At 51.8% G+C, this 21,364-nt stretch overlaps 2 protein-coding genes across 2 annotated transcripts in view; one reads left to right on the top strand and one right to left on the bottom strand.

The window, feature by feature from the left end:
- Positions 1-8,055, bottom strand: part of rc3h1b (ring finger and CCCH-type domains 1b) — a 17,794-nt gene extending 9,739 nt beyond the window's left edge. The window contains 13 exon segments of the mRNA XM_084706691.1: positions 1,915-2,088; positions 2,091-2,128; positions 2,363-2,602; positions 2,910-3,022; positions 3,115-3,233; positions 3,412-3,544; positions 3,651-3,851; positions 4,159-4,334; positions 5,006-5,245; positions 5,391-5,511; positions 6,017-6,300; positions 6,401-6,435; positions 7,902-8,055. Coding sequence (XP_084562817.1) covers positions 1,915-2,088; positions 2,091-2,128; positions 2,363-2,602; positions 2,910-3,022; positions 3,115-3,233; positions 3,412-3,544; positions 3,651-3,851; positions 4,159-4,334; positions 5,006-5,245; positions 5,391-5,511; positions 6,017-6,300; positions 6,401-6,404 — 1,843 coding nt within the window. The 5' untranslated portion in view covers positions 6,405-6,435; positions 7,902-8,055.
- Positions 8,056-9,982: 1,927 nt separating this feature from the next.
- Positions 9,983-20,271, top strand: LOC146272150 (uncharacterized). Its single transcript, XM_084707707.1, has 10 exons — positions 9,983-10,334; positions 10,703-11,401; positions 13,914-13,962; positions 14,940-15,092; positions 16,644-17,759; positions 17,927-18,058; positions 18,977-19,181; positions 19,458-19,582; positions 19,727-19,917; positions 20,049-20,271. The coding sequence occupies exons 1-10, from the start codon at positions 9,983-9,985 to the stop codon at positions 20,240-20,242; spliced, it is 3,216 nt and encodes a 1,071-aa protein (XP_084563833.1). The 3' UTR covers positions 20,243-20,271.
- Positions 20,272-21,364: the final 1,093 nt, after the last annotated feature.

Below are 21,364 nucleotides of genomic sequence, written 5' to 3' on the forward strand. Positions count from 1 at the left end.
TCCATTCCTTCTTCATTCCTTATCTTACTCATTCATTCCTCCCTTTCTAGAGACTCTAGCAGAAAGAGAGTCAGAGAGAGAGTGTGTCAGAGACATTGAGAGGCTCAGAGAGTCAGAGAGAGAGCAGGAGAGAGAGAGCAGGAGAGATAGAGAGCAGGAGAGATAGAGAGCAGGAGAGAGAGAGAGCAGGAGAGATAGAGAGCAGGAGAGAGAGAGAGCAGGAGAGAGAGAGCAGGAGAGAGAGAGCAGGAGAGAGAGAGCAGGAGAGAGAGAGCAGGAGAGAGAGAGCAGGAGAGAGAGAGCAGGAGAGAGAGAGAGCAGGAGAGAGAGAGAGCAGGAGAGAGAGAGAGCAGGAGAGATAGAGAGCAGGAGAGATAGAGAGCAGGAGAGAGAGAGAGCAGGAGAGAGAGAGCAGGAGAGAGAGAGCAGGAGAGAGAGAGCAGGAGAGATAGAGAGCAGGAGAGATAGAGAGCAGGAGATAGAGAGCAGGAGAGATAGAGAGCAGGAGATAGAGAGCAGGAGAGATAGAGAGCAGGAGAGAGAGAGAGCAGGAGAGAGAGAGCAGGAGAGAGAGAGCAGGAGAGAGAGAGCAGGAGAGAGAGAGCAGGAGAGAGAGAGCAGGAGAGATAGAGAGCAGGAGAGATAGAGAGCAGGAGAGAGAGAGAGCAGGAGAGAGAGAGAGCAGGAGAGATAGAGAGCAGGAGAGATAGAGAGCAGGAGATAGAGAGCAGGAGAGGTAGAGAGCAGGAGAGAGAGAGAGCAGGAGAGAGAGAGCAGGAGAGAGAGAGCAGGAGAGATAGAGAGCAGGAGAGAGAGAGAGCAGGAGAGATAGAGAGCAGGAGAGATAGAGAGCAGGAGATAGAGAGCAGGAGAGATAGAGAGCAGGAGAGATAGAGAGCAGGAGAGAGAGAGCAGGAGAGAGAGAGCAGGAGAGAGAGAGCAGGAGAGAGAGAGCAGGAGAGAGAGAGCAGGAGAGAGAGAGCAGGAGAGAGAGAGCAGGAGAGAGAGAGAGCAGGAGAGATAGAGAGCAGGAGAGAGAGAGCAGGAGAGAGAGAGCAGGAGAGAGAGAGCAGGAGAGATAGAGAGCAGGAGAGAGAGAGAGCAGGAGAGAGAGAGAGCAGGAGAGAGAGAGCAGGAGAGAGAGAGCAGGAGAGAGAGAGCAGGAGAGAGAGAGCAGGAGAGAGAGAGCAGGAGAGAGAGAGCAGGAGAGAGAGAGCAGGAGAGAGAGAGCAGTAGAGAGAGAGCAGGAGAGATAGAGCAGGAGAGAGAGAGAGCAGGAGAGAGAGAGAGCAGGAGAGAGAGAGCAGGAGAGAGAGAGCAGTAGAGAGAGAGCAGGAGAGATAGAGCAGGAGAGAGAGAGAGCAGGAGAGAGAGAGAGCAGGAGAGAGAGAGCAGGAGAGAGAGAGCAGTAGAGAGAGAGCAGGAGAGAGAGAGCAGGAGAGAGAGAGCAGGAGAGAGAGAGCAGGAGAGATAGAGAGCAGGAGAGATAGAGAGCAGGAGAGAGAGAGCAGGAGAGAGAGAGCAGGAGAGAGAGAGCAGGAGAGATAGAGAGCAGGAGAGATAGAGAGCAGGAGAGAGAGAGCAGGAGAGAGAGAGCAGGAGAGAGAGAGAGCAGGAGAGATAGAGAGCAGGAGAGATAGAGAGCAGGAGAGAGAGAGCAGGAGAGAGAGAGCAGGAGAGAGAGAGAGCAGGAGAGATAGAGAGCAGGAGAGAGAGAGAGCAGGAGAGATAGAGAGCAGGAGAGATAGAGAGCAGGAGAGATAGAGAGCAGGAGAGATAGAGAGCAGGAGAGAGAGAGCAGGAGAGAGAGAGCAGGAGAGATAGAGAGCAAGAGAGAGAGAGAGCAGGAGAGAGAGAGCAGGAGAGAGAGAGCAGGAGAGAGAGCGAGCAGGAGAGAGGGGGGGGGGGTCTCACCAGAGGGGTACTGTGAGGCCTCGTACTGAGTGGAGGAAGGTGGAGTTCTGGAGTCTGAGTAGTACATGTCAGCCAGCTGCTGTTGCGGAGGGTACATCTGGGGGCCCCGGGGGGCCCCGCCACCCTGCTTGGGCCCCGACAGGTGCTCTCCTGGCAGCCTGGGGGGGGCAGGGGGTGAGACACCAGCATACCGGACTTGGGGCCCGAGTTCATCCTGGAGGGGGGAGGGAGAGGAAACAGAGGTTAGCTGCTGTGATGAGGACAGTAGGACAGTATGGATATTATTGATTATTACCACCAACATTCAATCACACTAACTCAATAATACTACAGCACTCAGAGCAGCCAGTCAGCAATCTGCTACGACCATCAACCAATCTGTCAGTGCTCTGTTACGACCATCAACCAATCAGAGCAGGCGCCGGGACATGAGGTGTGTCCTACTCACGAGTCAGGAGGCGACCCAGGGGCGGAGCCTCCCCCTCCCTCCAGCTTTAGGGGTTTCCTCATGATGTCATAGGAGGCAGGGTCGGCGCCACGGGCAATGAGCTGGGGCAGGGGCGGGGCCGAGCCATTAGCCAGCGGCGAGGGTTTGCGGGCCACGCCCACCTCCATCCCCAGCCCGTCATCTGGGAGGAGGGAGGAGCCAGGGAGACGAGCCGCCAGTCTCTTGTTCATCTTACGGTACCTGGGAGGAGCACACACACACACACACACACACACACACACACACACACACACACACACACACACACACACACACACACTAGATAAAACAGTGAACTGGTTCTACTGGTTAACAACTTGAGTCATGGGCAGAGAACGGTGTGTGGGTGTGGTTTTTTCAAGAAGAAAAAAGTCTACCCTTTTAAACTTTTTTTAACAGAGATGTAGAGAGAGAGGGAGAGGGAGTTAAAGAGAGAAGGACAGAAAGAGGGGGAGAGAGAGGTAAAGAGAGAGAGAGGGAGAGAGAGGTAAAGAGAGAGAGGTCTTACTTCTCCAGCTCCTCCTGGGAGTGTGCGAAGGTGCAGCTGGCTCCTCTGGGACAGCCTCCCTTCTGCTTCATGTCTCTGCACATGTAGGTCTTATACTTGCTGTGCTGGGGGGGCTGGGCACAGGGAGAGGAGCTGTTACTCCTCATCATCCCTCCCTCCCTCCATCATCAGGGTCAGGGTTAAAGGTCAGGGTTAAAGGTCCTACCTGCTGTGGGTCTGCTCCCTTCTTACTGTGGTTCTGGATGAAGTCCACCAGACCATGAACCACCGTCTTCACCGCCACCAGACCCTTCTCCAGCTGTTCCCAAGAGGGGGGGGGCGCGTCTACACACACACACACACACACACACACATTTCTGTGAGCCTAACTCGTTTTCATAGTGGTGTGTGTCTCACCAGGGCTGGTGTGTGTGTGTGTGTGTGTGTGTGTGGTCTCACCAGGGCTGGGGTGTGTGTGTGTGTGGTCTCACCAGGGCTGGTGTGTGTGTGTGTGTGATCTCACCAGGGCTGGGGTCTATGTTGGCCAGCAGCTCCAGGTGAGGTCTGAGTCTGTTGAGGTTGGCTGGGTCTCCTGTCCTCTGCAAGGCGATGGTCAGCTCCTGCACGCTCTGGGCAAATGAGGCTGGGGTCTGCAGCTGCACACACACACAGACAGACACAGACACACACAGGGTAAGCTTGAGTTGTAGAGATGATGGGACAGTGTTTTGGAGTTGAACACCATAGGATTGTGATCCCCACCTTGTCGATGATGGACTGCATGTGGGACTTGTGGGACTGGTCTCCGTACAGCAGAGAGGACCACTGGTCGGGGGCGATGCGCAAGCCGCCCTCCATGGCGATCTGGACGATCTGGGAGTCGTGCTCCCGCCTCAGCGCCTCGTACGTCCGGAACTCATCCTTCAGCTGCATCAGGGACGAGTCCTCGTCTCGCTTCGTCACCTAGTAGACGCCACCGTGGGGGGGAGGGGGGCTTTCATATTTCTTGTTTTGTTTTTTGTATTCTTCAGTCTTTTTTTTCTTCTTTTTATTAAGTAGATTTGTCTCGGGTGTCGGGATTTAGTAAAATGGCTCTGATTGGCTGCTGGTGATTGTCCTGATTGTGGAGCTGTTTACAGACAGTCTCTGACCTATTTTGATGAGGTAGACCCTATCATGGAGCTGCACCACTGAGCCTTCATATGTAGGCACCATCAGCCCTATTCAGATGCAACAGGCCCCATAGCGGAGCTGCACCCCAGAGCCTTACCTTGAAGCAGGAGGCCCTGTAGAGGAGCTGCACCACGTGGCCTATGCTGGTCTTGGAGGCCTGGGGGAAGCGTGGCTCCAGCCTCTGGACCACGAACAGAACCAGAACCTTCCTGGACAGAGCAGAGCCGTCCTCCAGAGCCAGCAGCACCAGCTTCAGAGCCTCCTCCTGCATGGCTGGGGGACACACAGAGAGGACACACCGACACAGAGAGGACACACCGACACAGAGAGGACACACCGACACAGAGAGGACACACCGACACAGAGAGGACACACCGACACAGAGAGGACACACCGACACAGAGAGGACACACCGACACAGAGAGGACACACCGACACAGAGAGGACACCGACACAGAGAGGACACACCGACACAGAGAGGACACACCGACACAGAGAGGACACACCGACACAGAGAGGACACACCGACACAGAGAAGACACACCGACACAAAGAGGACACACCGACACAAAGAGGACACACCGACACAGAGAGGACACACCGACACAGAGAAGACACACCGACACAGAGAGGACACACCGACACAGAGAGGACACACCGACACAGAGAGGACACACCGACACAGAGAGGACACACCGACACAGAGAGGACACACCGACACAGAGAGGACACACCGACACAGAGAGGACACACCGACACAGAGAGGACACACCAACACAGAGAGGACACACCGACACAGAGAGGACACACCGACACAGAGAGGACACACCAACACAGAGAGGACACACCAACACAGAGAGTTAGAGAGGAACCCTGACTGGCTGGGTGAGTATGTGTGTGTCTAGTGTGTGTGTGTCTAGTGTGTGTGTCTAGTGTGTCGTTACCTGGCCCCAGGAACTGGCAGCCGCGGGCCCTGACGGCGGCCCACAGGTTGGAGGAGAGCTGCTGTGGGTTCTGGTGCTGCAGGATGAGCTCGGTGACAGTGCGCTCCCCTAGGGAGCGGGCAGCCCGCATGGCCCTCACGCGGCCCTCCTCTTCCACCAGCTGGCAGTGCACCAGCGTCACCAGCTTCCTCTGCATGGGCCGGCTCAGCATGCTCTGGGCGGCGCTGCTCACCCCCACGCCTGGGGAGGGAGGGAGGGAGGGGGGGGTTATCCTGTGGAAGTGTGTGTGTGTGTGTGTGTGTGTGTGTGTGTGTGTGTGTGTGTGTGTGTGTGTGTGTGTGTGTGTGTGTGTGTGGTAGATGGATGTGTGTGTATACATGTCTACCTCTTGTGTTGCTGAGTGGTTTGAGGTAGAGGGCCAGTTCCTCCACACACTGCCTGGCCTCCTCATAGTGCTGCAGGTCCTCAGAGCTGGAGATCAGAGCTACCGGCTGGGCCTTGGGAACCTGCACCACAACACCACCACCGTCAGAACACACACACACATTCTAGAACCGGAACAATCACATCATCAGTTTAGAGTGTGTGTTTAGAACCCCACCAATATGGTGCTGTCTCCAGCACATCCCAGAACTGGGCTCTCAATGTGTGCACACACACACAGATTACCTCATCCATAGTAGTCTGGAGTTTGACTATGACACAGCTAAGTTACCAAGGCAACAGCACAACTCATCTGTACTGGAACGATTATTGACCCTTGACTAGCTAGTCACACATACTAGCCAGCTAGTCACACATACAACACCAATCTGACTAGAACAATCCTATGAGGACACACCCTGGCATGTAGCATGCTGGCAGAACCTGGATCTGTCTGAGCTGACACACACACACCTGTTTTCCTACTAGAGACACACCCTTCACCCATACTCCATGCACACACACAACCCCAGCACACACACACACACACACACAACTCCCACGCAGCCAGCCCCCCCAGGTGTGTACCTGCGCTCCCACCAGCTGCAGCAGGGCGGTGTTGGCAGGTAACTGCTCAATGTCAGAGCTGATAGCAGTCTGGTCGAAGGGGCAGGCCTTGCGGTGCAGCTTGTTCAGGCACAGCTTACACACGGTGTGCCCACAGCCCAGGCTGATGGGTCGCCTCACAGCCTCCTCAAACGTCTGGGTGCAGATGGGGCACAGTAGGAACTCTGTCCACTGGGGGGCTTGGACAGGCATGGTGGCAGTCAGGGGTGGGGTGGGTGTGTTAAGTGTGTGTGTGGGGGAGGGAACTTTTTTTTTAACAAAGAAAAAAAATATAATATTATATGGAAGATTCCACTGGAATCAAGAATTTTTTTTTCGAACTCAATCGTTCTCAAATGTTCTCACACATCGTGGATGCTCATCACATCACGTGACAAATCCTACAGAGAGAGAGAGAGGGAGGGAGAGAGAGAGAGACAATAAAGAACATCAGTACATTAAAACCTGTAAAGTCTAGAACAGTCATCACAAGCACCATTAACTAAGCACCAGCGCCATTCACCCTTACTATCGCTACACTCGTGCACGGCGCAAACTGACTGATAAAAACGGTGTCAAGTGAAACAGAAACATATTCGACACGGATGTGTAGTTAGTTTAGATACGAGTCCAGATGCGTCTCTACCTGGAGAATAGCAAGTCAACTGCCGTGTGATACAAAGAAACACACAAGAAGGAAGTACATTTGTCATAGTTGTGCAAAATAGACTAACATTCAACCGTTAATAAACGAACATCGACATCAGGTTCTATGAAAAAACATGCCCTAGCCAACTTAGTCAAAACGCCAGACATAGAGAAGACGGGTAATTTAAACATACACATACATAGTTTACTAAAAGTGACATGACAAGACAGGATTCTGTCTGAGAGACAAATTCAAAATGGCTAACTAGCTAGTTAGCCAGGTTCTTCTTACGGACAGCCCGCCGGTCTTCGCAAGCTAGGTAGCTACCTTCGTGGTCCAACACGGTACTTGGAAGAAACAAATTGGGGGGGGGGGGGTATTGCTATATATAGCTAGAAACTCTAAAGTGAAAAACAAATACCTCAGATGTATTTGGGGTATTATGGTATTCCCAGTGTTTACAACACGTCAGAAAAACATCGTTGTCAGGGAATACTTTGCTAGCGGGCTATGATGTGGCCTAGCTGCGTTAGCTAGTGCCTGCGAATAGGACAAAGAGGCTTTAGTGGGACTGTGCTGTAGCTAACTTGCGCTGCGGAAAACACAAGCTGGTCTAGCAAACTGATATACATGGAAATAAGTACATTTAACGTTACGCAAACTAATGTTGGGTATAGTTCCATAAGTTGCTTTTGATTTCCATTGTCTTCACCACACGTATAAAATCGTCAAATATGGAAGTAGTTAGCTGTGCTAGCCTATGACTTGTTGGCTAGCCGGCTAACGTTTGCAGGCTAGGCTAAAAAGCTAGGCTAGATAAGTGTGTGGCAATAATAGCACATATTATGTAACGTAAATGCTAACATTAGGCCAGTTACTACTGGCTGACTATACACAAAATCTGTTTCATCAACCCATAAAATCACTATATAGTCTCTTGTTATTGTAACTTTACAAATATTGACAGCATAACACAACTGCGATCGAACTGGATGTTCCCTGATACGAATGAGAAGACAGCTAGCTAGCAACGTTAGCTAGAGGAGCTAGCAGGCTAACTACCCCCGCCCTGTGCGCTGCTGCTAACAAACGTTCTCGTTAACAGGGCTAGCCAGCTAGCCAACTTCCACAACCAATATATCTATCCGAAAACAAATTATACAACCATATGGCCTGTATTGCGGATATACCGCGTCCATAAATGCGTAGCTCACTTACTCATTCCAAAACTTGGAAGATTTTCATCTGTCTTTAGGGAAGTGATGTGTTATTATGTCGGTCGCCATGTCGACTGTGCAGCTTTGCTGCTGCCGAGGTCTGGGTGTCAACTCTAGTCGCTCAACTGACCCGCTACCGTCCTGCTGTGGTGCGGGTCAAGTGTGCCATCTGTTGGTTAGACTCTGTACCTTCAAAAAACGACTGGAAGCTTTGAACATCTGTCGCCTCGATCACATCTGGTGACAGTGGTAGCCTATACACAATTTCCCAACTTAAATCAGTCGCGCCTCTTGAATTTTTACCTGTGAATAGTTACAATTTTTGAGACAGTAAGAAAGAGAGATAATCGCCTAGTTTTCTTCAAACAAATGTTTATGGTCAAATTTGCCTTTGTGAACAAAATATTTAGAAAATAATTCTTAGTAACAGATTTTGCAGGCTATAGGCTACTACGGCATGTTGCTTGTTGTTCTCTGTTCACCCCAAAACTATAGGCCACATCGGTCCAATATATCACTATATCGATGATTGACCTATTAGAGGTGTGTAGTAGAAATTATACACGCTCCAGTGGACTGCACTTATGCAACAGATTGCGTCCGTTCACCAGTGCGAAATTTAAGGCAGGACCATTTTTATTTTTCAGTTTTTGTCTAATCCGTCTCATTTCCATGAGGATTAGCGGACCAATAACGAATATTGAGAGACCGCCCAGCTCGAGTGGTATACGTGGTAGGCTATAAGCTCGAGCACAGTCCTTAGTCGGTTTCTACCGTGGGACACCAACGGACGCGCAGTCCTCTCGTGTCATTATTGGTCCACAGGGAAAAGTTGTTCCATTTCTAAATATGGTTTATCGGCTTGCGTTTTTTTTATGACATACAAATAATTCTCCCGGTTACCGGTCTCAGGATGCACGTTAGTTTGAGTCATGGTGCGCCGGAGTTATTGAATTATATTTTCAGCGCTCCTGTTTCTGTGCGGTACGTAACTTTCTGAAACGATTTGCGCCCAAGGAGGACATTAATCAGGATCTGAAAAGGTTTGGCGGTAAATTTGTCTCCACATTGTTATGAATATCTGCAGGCTACTAATGTGTTTTGGATTTGAAGCTCATGATTCAACGACTGTCTGTAAACCTAGATATTATGTCTGTTCTTGAATAACAACAGTGAAAGCGTTTCCGAACACTTAAGCATAAGAGATTATCATTGCTCAATGCCTGAGAGTTTTGAAATGTTTGATCGGATTTCAACCAAGAGACGCATCACCCATTTATTTATATTATCTGGGAGTTTATTTGTTATATAATATATTGTTTACTCATCCTCCAAATATGAAACATTCTGTCAGATTCCCTTGATGAAGTAGATATGACAGCATCATGGTCGCCCTAACATGATCACCTGGGGGATTAGCCGTGTGTGTGCTCTAATCTCTGGGTACAAGATGACACACTGCGGCTGGAGGTCACACCGTGCGGGCCTCGAACCCGTCTGAGCTGCGGAACAAGAACGTAGTCATATATAGCCGTATGACGAGTTCAGTCTTATGACGAGTTCAGCCTTATGACGAGTTCAGCCTTATGAGGAGTTCAGCCTTATGACGAGTTCAGCCTTATGAAGAGTTCAGCCTTATGACGAGTTCAGCCTTATGACGAGTTCAGCCTTATGATGAGTTCAGCCTTATGACGAGTTCAGCCTTATGAGGAGTTCAACACATTCACAACATCTTGCTTCATCAGACGCTTTCATCCAAAATGACGTACAGGGGGGATTAGAACCCTTTATCCTGCTGTCAAATGCTTTACTTCTTGCCTCTACCCACCCACTTCCTGTATAGTGTCATGCCTTTATATCTACCTGTCTTATCTCTTTATCTGTTGTAGCTAGATATGTAGGCTAACCCTATCTGCATGTGGGTTGTAACCTCAGATTTTTCTATTCCAATACTGCACTTCCATTTGCTGTATCCCCCCCCTTCATCCTCCCCCTTTTCTCCTCCACCCCAATCCCTCCCTGTCCAACACCATCTCCATCCCTTACTCCATCCGTCCCCAGACTCTGTGTTGGCCGTGCTCCATGGAAGACCTAGAACTGGAGATCCAGAGAGAGGCATCCCCCTCGGGTTCCCCTCCTCAGGAGAGAGCGTCTGAGCCTGGGCCTCCCACCCTTCCCTCGCCCCCCTCCCCTCCGGCTGGCTCTGCCGTGCACGCCCTACAGACCAAGGTGAGGGCTGTATCCTACCGTCCCGGGCGGAGGGAGAGGAGGAGAGACAAGAAAACATCAGACATCCAGCCTGGGGGGCCCGGCTGGTCCCTAGTCATACCCAGAGAGAAGGCCCGTGGCAAGGGTAGGGTGAACCCTCCAGTCTCCCTCAAGTACCCCGAGTGTGGAGGGGCATTGAGCAGCAGTGAGGAAGAGGAGGAGGATGGTGAGCTGGAGGTGCAGGTGGAGGTGGAGGTGGAGGTGGCCAGACTACATCTAAACACCTCCCCACCTGACATGGCCGGGGAACCAGAGGCCCGGAGCTCCAGGAGGGGGGACGGGAGAACGGCTCTGACGGAGGCCCAGTTGGGACTGCCTCTTGTCAACCTGTTCCTCCTCGAGGCCTGGGCGAGGGGTCCAGTGTGGAGAACCTCAGGACAGATGTCTCGAGCAGCACTACAGACGGCCCCTCTCCTTCAAAGCCTGCTCCGCCCTCCTCCTCCTCTCTCTCCTTCTTGATGACCTCTGCCTCCTCTTCCTCCTCCTCCACCACCACATCCTCCTCCTCCTCTCGACACTGGGCGCCCCCTAAAGGCTTCTGGAGAGTAGTGCGTCCAGAGACCCTCCACCTGAACGGTGCAGAGCCACTGTGTGCTGCTGCTTCACTTCCTGTGAAGGACCACACTCTGATGTCGTCTCTTATTGTAAAAGATTACAGTCTGACTACATCACTTCCTGTGAAGGACTACAATTTGACTTCATCACTTCCTGTGAAGGACCACACTCTGATGTCATCCATTCCTGTGAAGGACTACTCTAGGACTTCACTTCCTATGAAGGACTACACTTTGACCTCATCACTTCCTGTGAAGGACTACACTCAGGATTACACCTCATTACTTCATGTGAAGGACTACACTCCAACCGCATCACTTCCTATGAAGGAGCTTGATGAGCACCAGAGAACCATGCTGGAGGAAGCAGATTGGGGCGGTGCCATGGCAACCCCCTGGGAGCTCCAGCGCTCTGACAGCCTGGAGAACTACCTGGACAGGTGTGAGCGGCGGGGGGCGGAGCCTGGGCTGGAGAACGACCTGCCGGTGGGAGGGCTGTGGAGGGCTGACAGCTGTGAGAGCGTGTGCTCACAGGGCGGTGCTCTGTCCATCGACGAGAGGGTGGAAGCCAATCAGAGGGCCCGAGGAAGACGGGGGCGGCCCGAGCGGGAGGAGGGGCTCTGTGTTGACAACCCGTACCGCTATGGAGACGAGGTCAGCAGGAGGGAAGATAGAGGAGGTATGGAGACCTTTGCTTTATGTTCAGGTGGTGGAAGAAAGATGAAATCTGGTGATACCCATGTTCAACTGTTTAGGAGGTGTGGGTGTTACCTGGGTGACAGGGTGGAGGAGGTGTGGGTAACAGAAGTGCATGAAGGAGATCATTGATCATAACCAGAGTAGCTCTCAGGGTGTCGTTGGTCACAAGCATTACCATGACGCTGTCTGAACTAGGCCTCTCACGACGCGGCCAGCTGGCTGTGTTTATGAGGTCATGCTTTATCCAGCCAATCACAGCTGTGTGTTGTTTGATGTGAGTAGGATGATAGTGAGGGGGTGAGGATGTAGGTAAATAAGGGTGGAGGTCAGGCTCGGGTTGGACTGAGGGTGGATTTGGAGGTGATGTTTAAAGAGAAAATGGAGGTGAGGGTGGAGGAGAGGGTGAGGGTGGAGGTTGGGGTGGATGGTATGAATGGTATAGAAATATACTGGTATGAATTTGGCTTAGCTGATTTCTGCTGCGCAAGTCTACGTTACGTCTACGTTACTTTCACAATTTGGAGGCTGCAGTAGTGAGAGGCTGCAGTAGTGAGAGGCTGCAGTACTGAGAATATTTTTTCAACCTTTCTCTGACATACATGTTAGGCCACACCATCCAGCCCTAGCTGGAGGAGAGGGTGGGGCTGAGGGTGGAGGAGGGGGTGAGGGTGGAGGAGAGGGTGGGGGTGAGGGTTGAGGAGAGGGTGGGGTGAGGGTGGAGGAGGGGGTGAGGGTGGAGGAGAGGGTGGGGTGAGGGTGGGGGTGAGGGTTGAGGAGAGGGTGGGGTGAGGGTGGAGGAGGGGGTGAGGGTGGAGGAAAGGGTGGGGTGAGGGTGGGGGTGAGGGTTGAGGAGAGGGTGGGGTGAGGATGGAGGAGAGGGTGGGGTGAGGGTTGAGGAGAGGGTGGGGGTAAAGCTTGAGGTGAGTGTGTGAGGGTCATGTGATGAACAGCTGGATGGACAACAGATGTTAACTGCTATTTATAACAATCTGAGAGTGAGCTTGAAGTGTGTGAGAATGTGTGTAGGTGTGTGTGTGAGTATGTGTGTGAGTAGGTGTGCATGTCAAGTTGGATTAGCGCAAAGATGAGCATCCATTTGTCAGCCTCTCTGTTTTCCTGCATGCGTTCATGTGTGGACCTGACTACAGGATAGCAGGACCTGACTACAGGATAGCAGGACCTGACTACAGGATAGCAGGGCCTGACTTCAGGATAGCAGGGCCTGACTGCAAGATAGCAGGACCTGACTACAGGATAGCAGGGCCTGACTGCAGGATAGCAGGACCTGACTACAGGATAGCAGGACCTGACTACAGGATAGCAGGGCCTGACTGCAGGATAGCAGGACCTGACTACAGGATAGCATGGCCTGACTGCAAGATAGCAGGACCTGACTGCAAGATAGCAGGACCTGACTGCAGGATAGCATGGCCTGACTGCAGGATAGCAGGACCTGACTGCAGGATAGCAGGGCCTGACTGCAGGATAGCATGGCCTGACTGCAGGATAGCAGGACCTGACTGCAGGATAGCAGGGCCTGACTGCAGGATAGCAGGACCTGACTACAGGATAGCAGGACCTGACTACAGGATAGCATGGCCTGACTTCAGGATAGCAGGGCCTGACTGCAAGATAGCAGGACCTGACTACAGGATAGCAGGGCCTGACTGCAGGATAGCAGGACCTGACTACAGGATAGCAGGACCTGACTACAGGATAGCAGGGCCTGACTGCAGGATAGCAGGACCTGACTACAGGATAGCATGGCCTGACTGCAAGATAGGAGGACCTGACTGCAAGATAGCAGGACCTGACTGCAGGATAGCATGGCCTGACTGCAGGATAGCAGGACCTGACTGCAGGATAGCAGGGCCTGACTGCAGGATAGCATGGCCTGACTGCAGGATAGCAGGACCTGACTGCAGGATAGCAGGGCCTGACTGCAGGATAGCAGGGCCTGACTGCAGGATAGCAGGGCCTGACTGCAGGATAGCAGGGCCTGACTGCAGGATAGCAGGGCCTGACTACAGGATAGCAGGGCCTGACTGCAGGATAGCAGGGCCTGACTGCAGGATAGCAGGGCCTGACTACAGGATAGCATGGCCTGGTGTTACGTAAGACCTGGTGGGGGGGGCTGGCCTGTATGATCTCACTCTAAGCACCTCTAATACCTGCATATGAGGGATTAAGCTGCAGTTGGAGGGGTTAGGAGCTGAAATACCAGACCAGCTGAGATATCAAACCAGCTGAGATATCAAACCAGCTGAGATACCAGACCAGCTGAGATACCATACCAGCTGATGGGAAGACCTCAGCTGTGTTTTTTACTGATTATTGATCATTATTGTTGGCGTGTGTGTGTGTACAGGATGATGTGTGTGTGTGTACAGGATGATGTGTGCATCTGTACATAATGATTATTGATAATTATTGATGATGTGTGTATGCGTCTATATTTATTGATGATTGTGTGTACTCCCTTACATGGCCAGGTTGCCTGGACAGTGACTCCAACAGGTTGGTTCCTGTGTCCTACCCCAGGTGAGTTAACCCAGGGGAGTCGTTCTCCTGTAAGGGGAGTCAGTTCTACCTCAGGTGAATCAGTTCAGTTTGTGGTGAATTAGAATAACCCCAGGTGTGTCAATGAGTCGGTTCTAACCAAATGAGTCCGTTCTAACTAAATGAGTCAGTTCTAACCATGTGAGTTGGTCAGTTCTCAGGTCAACCAATTCAAATTCAGGTGGATTACTGGATGAGTCATTTGTAAACAGATGAGTCAGTTGTCAGATTATGGAGAGTATGTTGTTGTGTTTCCAAGGTAAACGACATGTTTAGCTGTGTACAGTATGCTAGCACACTAAGCTATGTATGTAGCTGTGTATAGGGTGTTGGCACGCTATGCTACGTAGCATGTCCCCTATCCCAGGATGATGATGCATTGGGGGTTAATCCCAGGGTATCATAGCTCCCTGACAGCCAGCAGAGAGGATAAACCCTGCATGGAACAACGCACTACCATACTAAGCCAGTGTTTGTGTTTGTGGTGTGTGTGGTATGTGTGTGCGTGCGTGTGTTGTATGTGTGTGCGTGTGTGTGTTGTATGTGTGTGACTGGTTTGATGCTCCTCTACTCTGATGTAAGAGGGCTTAGGGGACGAGGCGGGATGGAGGGGGAGGGGGAGGGGGAGATATCTCCACAGGCTGTGTTAGCCTAGTTGTTTAAAAATGTATGAACGTAATTGCTGTTACACATCCCCTCCCTCTCTCTCTCTCTCTCTCTCTCTCTCTCTCTCTCTCTCACTGTCTCTCTCTCTCACTCTAACTATTTCACTCTCTCTCACTCCCTCTGTCTCTTTCCCCCAACAACCCTTCATTCTCCTTACCCACTTCTCTTCCCTCTCTCTGTCTTTTATCCCTCTCTCCATCTCCCTCTCCCTCTATCATATCTTCCTTCTCTCTCTACTAACCTCTTCTCTCTGATTGACAGGTGTCTGTCCCTCTCTCCTTCTTAATTGATAGGTCTCTGTTCCAATCAGAAGAGCTTCCTTTGAGCCCCAGACATGAGCAGGCTAAGCTGTTGCTGGAGCGCGCTCGCCTCAAGGCCCGGTCCAATCACGTCAAAGGAGAGAGGCCGACTCGCCGCTCGCAGTCCGACCAGAGATACAACCACCTGTCAGTCCGCCGTGTGTGTGTGTGTGTAGGTGTATGTCTGTGTGTGTGCGTGTCGTTAGCATGTGCGTACGTGTGTGTGTGTGTATGTCTGTGTGTGTGTGTCATTTGCGGGTGCGTGTATGTGTATGTATGTGTTCTCTCTCTCTCCATCTCCTTTTCTGTCTGTTTTTCTTTTTCTATCTCTTTCTATCTCTCTATCTCTCTCTCTTTCTATCTCTCTCTCTTTCTATCTCTCTATCTCTATCTCTTTCTATCTCTCTATCTCTCTCTCTTTCTATCTCTCTATCTCTATCTCTTTCTATCTCTCTATCTCTATCTCTTTCTATCTCTCTATCTCTCTCTCTTTCTATCACTCTATCTCTATCTCTTTCTATCTCTCTATCTCTCTCTCTTTCTATCACTCTATCTCTATCTCTTTCTATCTCTCTATCTCTCTCTCTTTCTATCACTCTATCTCTATCTCTTTCTATCTCTCTATCTCTCTCTCTTTCTATCTCTCTCTCTTTCTATCTCTCTATCTCTCTCTCTTTCTATCACTCTATCTCTATCTCTTTCTATCTCTCTATCTCTCTCTCTTTCTATCACTCTATCTCTATCTCTTTCTATTTCTCTATCTCTCTCTCTTTCTATCTCTCTATCTCTCTCTCTTTCTATCACTCTATCTCTATCTCTTTCTATTTCTCTATCTCTCTCTCTTTCTATCTCTCTATCTCTCTCTCTTTCTATCACTCTCTTTGTCTCTCCCTCCCCCTGTTCCAGTGTTTCCCTCGGTGAGCTGTTGTTATGTAACTGCTGTTAGTGTTGAAATCATAACTGGGCTTAAGCTGATAGAGGTTGGTGAGCCACCAGGCTGTTTGTCTTATGTAATCATGTTTATGAAACATAGTTTTCCTCCAGTGTTTATCATCCTCCAATCCCTTTACCTGTCCCCTTACCTGTCTGCAGTGTACATTCACACTGATCGTATTAGCCCCAACACTACCGGCCCACACACACACACAAACGCAGTTGCGGAAACACACACACACACAAATAGCACATACACTGAGAATTACACAGGGCTTTGATGTATTGTCTATTTGGATGAGTGTTGTCACGGTGATGTGGCTGTGAGGCTGGATGTTCTGTTGTCACAGTGATGTGGCTGTGAAGCTAGTCATTCACTGCAGGGTTGCAAAGGTTTAAGTTACAATAGCATGACCAGTCATTTAACAACTGCTTAAACCCTCCCTCCCTCCCTCCCTCCTCTCCCTCCCTCCCTCCCTCCCTCCCTCCCTCCCTCCCTCCCTCCCTCCCTCCCTCCCTCCCTCCCTCCCTCCCTCCCTCCCTCCCTCCCTCCCTCCCTCCCTCCCTCCCTCCCTCCCTCCCTCCCTCCCTCCCTCCTCTCCCTCCCTCCCTCCCTCCCTCCTCTCCCTCCCTCCCTCCCTCCCTCCCTCCCTCCCTCCCTCCCTCCCTCCCTCCCTCCCTCCCTCCCTCCCTCCCTCCCTCCCTACCTACCTCCCTCCCTCCCTCCCTCACCTCCATCTCCTCTCCTACTCTCCTCCCATCCAGCAGGAGGCAGCAACAGCACCCTGCTCCTCCCCAGAACCCTGCAGAGCTCAAAACCACAGAAGGTGGAGAAGTCCCCGCTCCAGCTCCGCCCCAGCCCGGCCCACTCCTTGTTCCCCAGGAGACAGACTCCTCTAACGGCGACCGGCGCTTGCGTCACCAAGGTTACTCACCCACACGGGTGCGGTTCGAGGACGAATCAGAGAGGGAGGCGGAGTCTCGCTACCTGGACAGGGTGAGGGAGCGTGGGCGGAGCCACAAGCTCAAGGCGGGGAAGAAGGAGAAGAGGGTGGACCCTGTCATCGCCGTGGCCCCACACAGACAGGAAGAGGCAGGGCCAGCGGCCGTGGAGACTGCATGGGGACAGGAAGTGACATTGAGGAAGTGTGAGGCATGTGGGTCAATCCTGAGAGACCCTCCTCCAATGGCGGGCAAGCCCCAGGCTGCTCCCACCCCCTTGCTGTCCAACGATGACCAATCAGAGAAGCCGACCTCTCGATGGGCGCCACCTCCCAGCCAATCGGAACCGAGCGCCCAGGGAGCAAAAGTCAAAGTGCCAGTGGTGACGTTTGCGGGTGCTTTCATCCTGGGGGAGGACGGCTGTGGGGGGGGCCGGGGGGGCCGGGGGGGTGGGGGCGGTTGGGGGAAGAGGTCAGGGTTCGGGAAGCTGCGCCGACGCAGCCGTAAGGGAGAGAGCCGTCTGGAGTCCGGTAACGGGCCTTACGGGCCCTCCTGGGCCCAGAGACGCAACTCCCTCCCACGGCCCCGGGGCTACGCCCCCATAGAGAGCCCCACCGAGCGCCCTCCGGTGGGTAACAGCAGGGAGAGCCCCACCCCTCCACTGCCTATCAAGTCTGCTCTGAAGTCCTCCTCCAGGCCCCGGCCCTCTACCGGCCCCTCCGTCCAGTTCAGGCTGAGCCAGGCCGGGGAGCCCGGGGGCCCGGTGGGGCTGGGGGCCCTGGAAACGGGGGTTGAGGGGGGGCTGGCCCCCTCCCAGGCTGCGGGGCCCCCCGCTCTGGTGCCCTGCATACGGCCCTCCTCTCTCCGGTACTCCTCTGCCAGGATCACCCCAGACCTTCCGCCAGCCGAACTCTGGGACACGCCCTCGGATGGAGGTGAGGACATGACGTGACCCTGACCTTGTACGACCTTGTTTGACCTTGTATGACCCTGTAGGTAGGGGGATACTGGCTCTTTTTTGCAGTTAAACTGACTTAATGTTTTCCTAAGATTTCATTCACCTGTCTCCTCTCCTCACCTCTCCAGGTGTGGTGCTGGCCGCTGACTCCTCCCCCCATTCCAGAGTTCCGCCCCCGGGGATTGGGCGTGTCCAGGACAGACGACTTGAGGGCGGAACTTCTGCGGTCGGAGCACCTGAAGGCAGAGGGCCAATGGGAGGATGGCCCTGAAGGAGCTCGGTGAGTTGGCCCCGCCCACGCATCGGATGATATAGAGACACAGACTTAAGCTGGACACACAGTCACTGAAACACTTTTAGAATCTCTGATCCTTGATCTTCTGCTGTACCTTCTGGATGCTCTTTGTATGTAGCTTTGAGTCAACAATGTCAACATACATGTAAGGAGATATCAACATACATGTAAAGAGATGTTAACATACATGTAAAGAGATGTCAACATACATGTAAGAGATGTCAACATACATGTAAGGAGATATCAACATAGATGTAAAGAGATGTCAACATACATGTAAAGAGATGTTAACATACATGTAAAGAGATGTCAACATACATGTAAAGAGATGTCAACATACATGTAAACAGATGTAATTATACATGTAAGAGATGTCAACATACATGTAAGAGATGTCAACATACATGTAAGGAGATATCAACATACATGTAAGGAGATGTCAACAGACATGTAAAGAGATGTTAACATACATGTAAAGAGATGTCAACATACATGTAAAGAGATGTCAACATACTTGTAAACAGATGTAATTATACATGTAAGAGATGTCAACATACATGTAAAGAGATGTCAACATAAACATACATGTAAAGAGATGTCAACATACATGTAAGGAGATATCAACATACATGTAAAGAGATGTCAACATACATGTAAGAGATGTCAACATACATGTAAACAGATGTAATTATACATGTAAGAGATGTCAACATACATGTAAAGAGATGTCAACATACATGTAAAGAGATGTTAACATACATGTAAGAGATGTCAACATACATGTAAAGAGAGCCAACACCGCCCCCCACTATCCCATCAGAGACACTGACAGCTCACACCCCTCTCACACACACCCCTCACACGCCCCCCTGCCCCCCCCTGACGTGACCCTCTCTCCAGCAGCAGGGGTCCAGGAAAGCTGTCCCTGCGCCGGTTCTTCTCCTCCCTGGGTCTGAACAGCGTTGGCAGGCTGGTGAAGGGGGGCCGCTCCAGCAGCATGGAGCAGCTCAGCGTCCCGTCCCCCCGCACCAGCTCCCCCAGCCCCACCCGCAGGCCTCACTCCCCCACACGCTTGCAGAGGACCCCCTCCCTGCAAGCCCTCAACACCGTCAGTACTGCCACCCTCCTCCCCCTCTCCTCCCCCTCTCCTCTATTATTCTATTCTCTTCTCCTTTTCTTTGCTTTGCTTATTTGCTTTCTCCTCCTCCTCCTCTCCTCTCTTGTCCTCTCTCCTCTCCTCTCTTGTCCTCTCTTCTCCTCTCTTCTCTCCTCTCCTCTCTTGTCCTCTCTTCTCTCCTCTCTTCCCCTCTTCTCTCGGTCTCCTCTGGTAGTTAGCCTGTGTTGGCTGTTATGTTGTGGTTGTAATACCGGGGTGCTCCAGCAGGTGTCCCCGCTGGCCCAGCTGCGCAAGGCGTCGTCAGTGCAGAGTCTGGAGAGGAGAGCCGAGCGCTCCACCATCTTGGGAGAGCTGCACGTGCCCTACGGACTGGCTCCTAGGTCTGTGTGTCTGTGTGTGTATAGAAGAGAGGAAGATAAAGAGACATCTGTGTTTTTCACCTTTTAACTTTGACAAACGTCATCCCTCCACACATACATACCCCCCCTACCTCCACACACTCTGCACACATACCCCCCCCTACCTCCCCCCTCCAGGGAGCTCCAGAGGGCCCTGAGTGTGGAGGAGGTTCTGGCCCCGGGTGGGGCCCTGCGCCCCGTGGGGGGGGCTCTGCGCCCCGCGGTATCCCAGCCCCTCCAGGACGGCACCCTGCTGTTGGAGATCTCCCGGCCACCCAACGGACCCTTCGGCTTCCTCATTTCCAGAGGCAAAGGTCGCCCCGACACAGGTAGGAGACCACGTTTGCATGTTTGAGGCCACTCCCCCAGTGCTGCACAATAAATATGTTTCAATTAAAATAGGATTATTTCTCTCCCCTTCTTTCTCTCCCCTTTCCTGCTCTCTCCCCCCCCCCCTCAGGTGTGTACATAGAGCAGGTGGGTGGTGGCCCGGGGGAGGGGCAGTACATGGGGCTGTTGGGGGTAGGGGATGAGATCTTGGAGGTAAACGGGGAGGCTGTGGGTGGGCTGACCCTGGACCAGGTGACCCGGCTCATGACCCGCGACAGCACAGCCTCCCTGCGCATCCTGCCCTGCCGCCGCAGCCCGCGCTGAGGAACCTGGGGCACTGGGGAACCTGCAGGACTGGGGAACCTGGGGGACTGGGGAACCTGCAGGACTGGGGAACCTGGGGGACTGGGGAACCTGCAGGATTGGGGAACCTGCAGGACTGGGGAACCTGGGGGACTGGGGAACCTGCAGGATTGGGGAACCTGCAGGACTAGGGAACCTGGGGGACTGGGGAACCTGCAGGACTGGGGAACTTGCAGGACTGGGGAACCTGGAAGAACCCAAGGAGTCCTGGAGGAACTAAATTGACTTTTTGAAAATAAAGAGAACACAGAATAACCTGGCAGGAACCAGCTTTGAGAAGGAACCTACAGACACCAACTTTGAAAACCTGCAGGAACCTGGATAACACTGAGACCTGAGACGTACAAGAACACAGGAACGTACAGGAACCGGAATAGTTAAACATGTATTCATCCATTCCACTAACAGTGACTGTAGTCTTCACACATTCTCTATAAACACAATATCTCTATGAAACATATCTCTACAAAAACACCTCATCTACACCCTCTCAGAAACACCTCATCTCTACAAACACCAGAGAAGGTGATTCAGCTCAGGGTCTAGTAAAACTCTGTCTTGTAATTTGAGGACCGCCACTGTTGGGAAAATCTTTTTTATTTCAACATGGAAAACCGCTAAAAAGCTTAAACTGGAACATCCTGGTTAAAAACAGAACCCAGGAAACAGCAGTGTTCAGGTACATACTAACAGTAAAGCACTCCTTACGTTAATTCAGCAAATGACATAATATAATTATAGTATTACAATTCAGATAAAATCGTTTTAACATGTAAATCAAAGTTTATTTTAAAAAATTGAGGAATTTTCTATTGAATTACTGTTGACTGGTTGTAATGTTGTAGAGAAGCTATGTTTGTCTGAGCTGAAACTTGAATGTGTAATTATTTTTGTCTAACAATAAATAGCCTAGATATTATGATTAACCTTCTGAGAAAATGCCTTGCATATATTTGCATATCCTTTGTTGACCACTAAGTGGTCTGTATGTCAAACGTGAAGATAAACTGGCGTGTGACAGATTTGTGGGTTGCACGAGAGATGGGGGTTGTCTTGAGCGATGCAGGATGGTGCTCGTGACGG

This window comes from Hypomesus nipponensis, chromosome 10 (genome assembly GCF_054491055.1).
Source record: "Hypomesus nipponensis isolate SF chromosome 10, ASM5449105v1, whole genome shotgun sequence".
NCBI classification, from domain to species: Eukaryota; Metazoa; Chordata; class Actinopteri; order Osmeriformes; family Osmeridae; genus Hypomesus; species Hypomesus nipponensis.

What these genes read in the sequence shown, in the direction of transcription:
- LOC146272150 (XM_084707707.1), top strand. Translation starts at nt 9,983, where the DNA reads ATGGAAGACCTAGAACTGGAGATCCAGAGAGAGGCATCCCCCTCGGGT. An exon ending in CAGGAGGGAAGATAGAGGAG is followed by an intron (nt 11,402 to 13,913) that starts GTATGGAGACCT and finishes TTACATGGCCAG; the next exon opens with GTTGCCTGGACAGTGACTCC. An exon ending in GATGGCCCTGAAGGAGCTCG is followed by an intron (nt 18,059 to 18,976) that starts GTGAGTTGGCCC and finishes TCTCTCCAGCAG; the next exon opens with CAGGGGTCCAGGAAAGCTGT.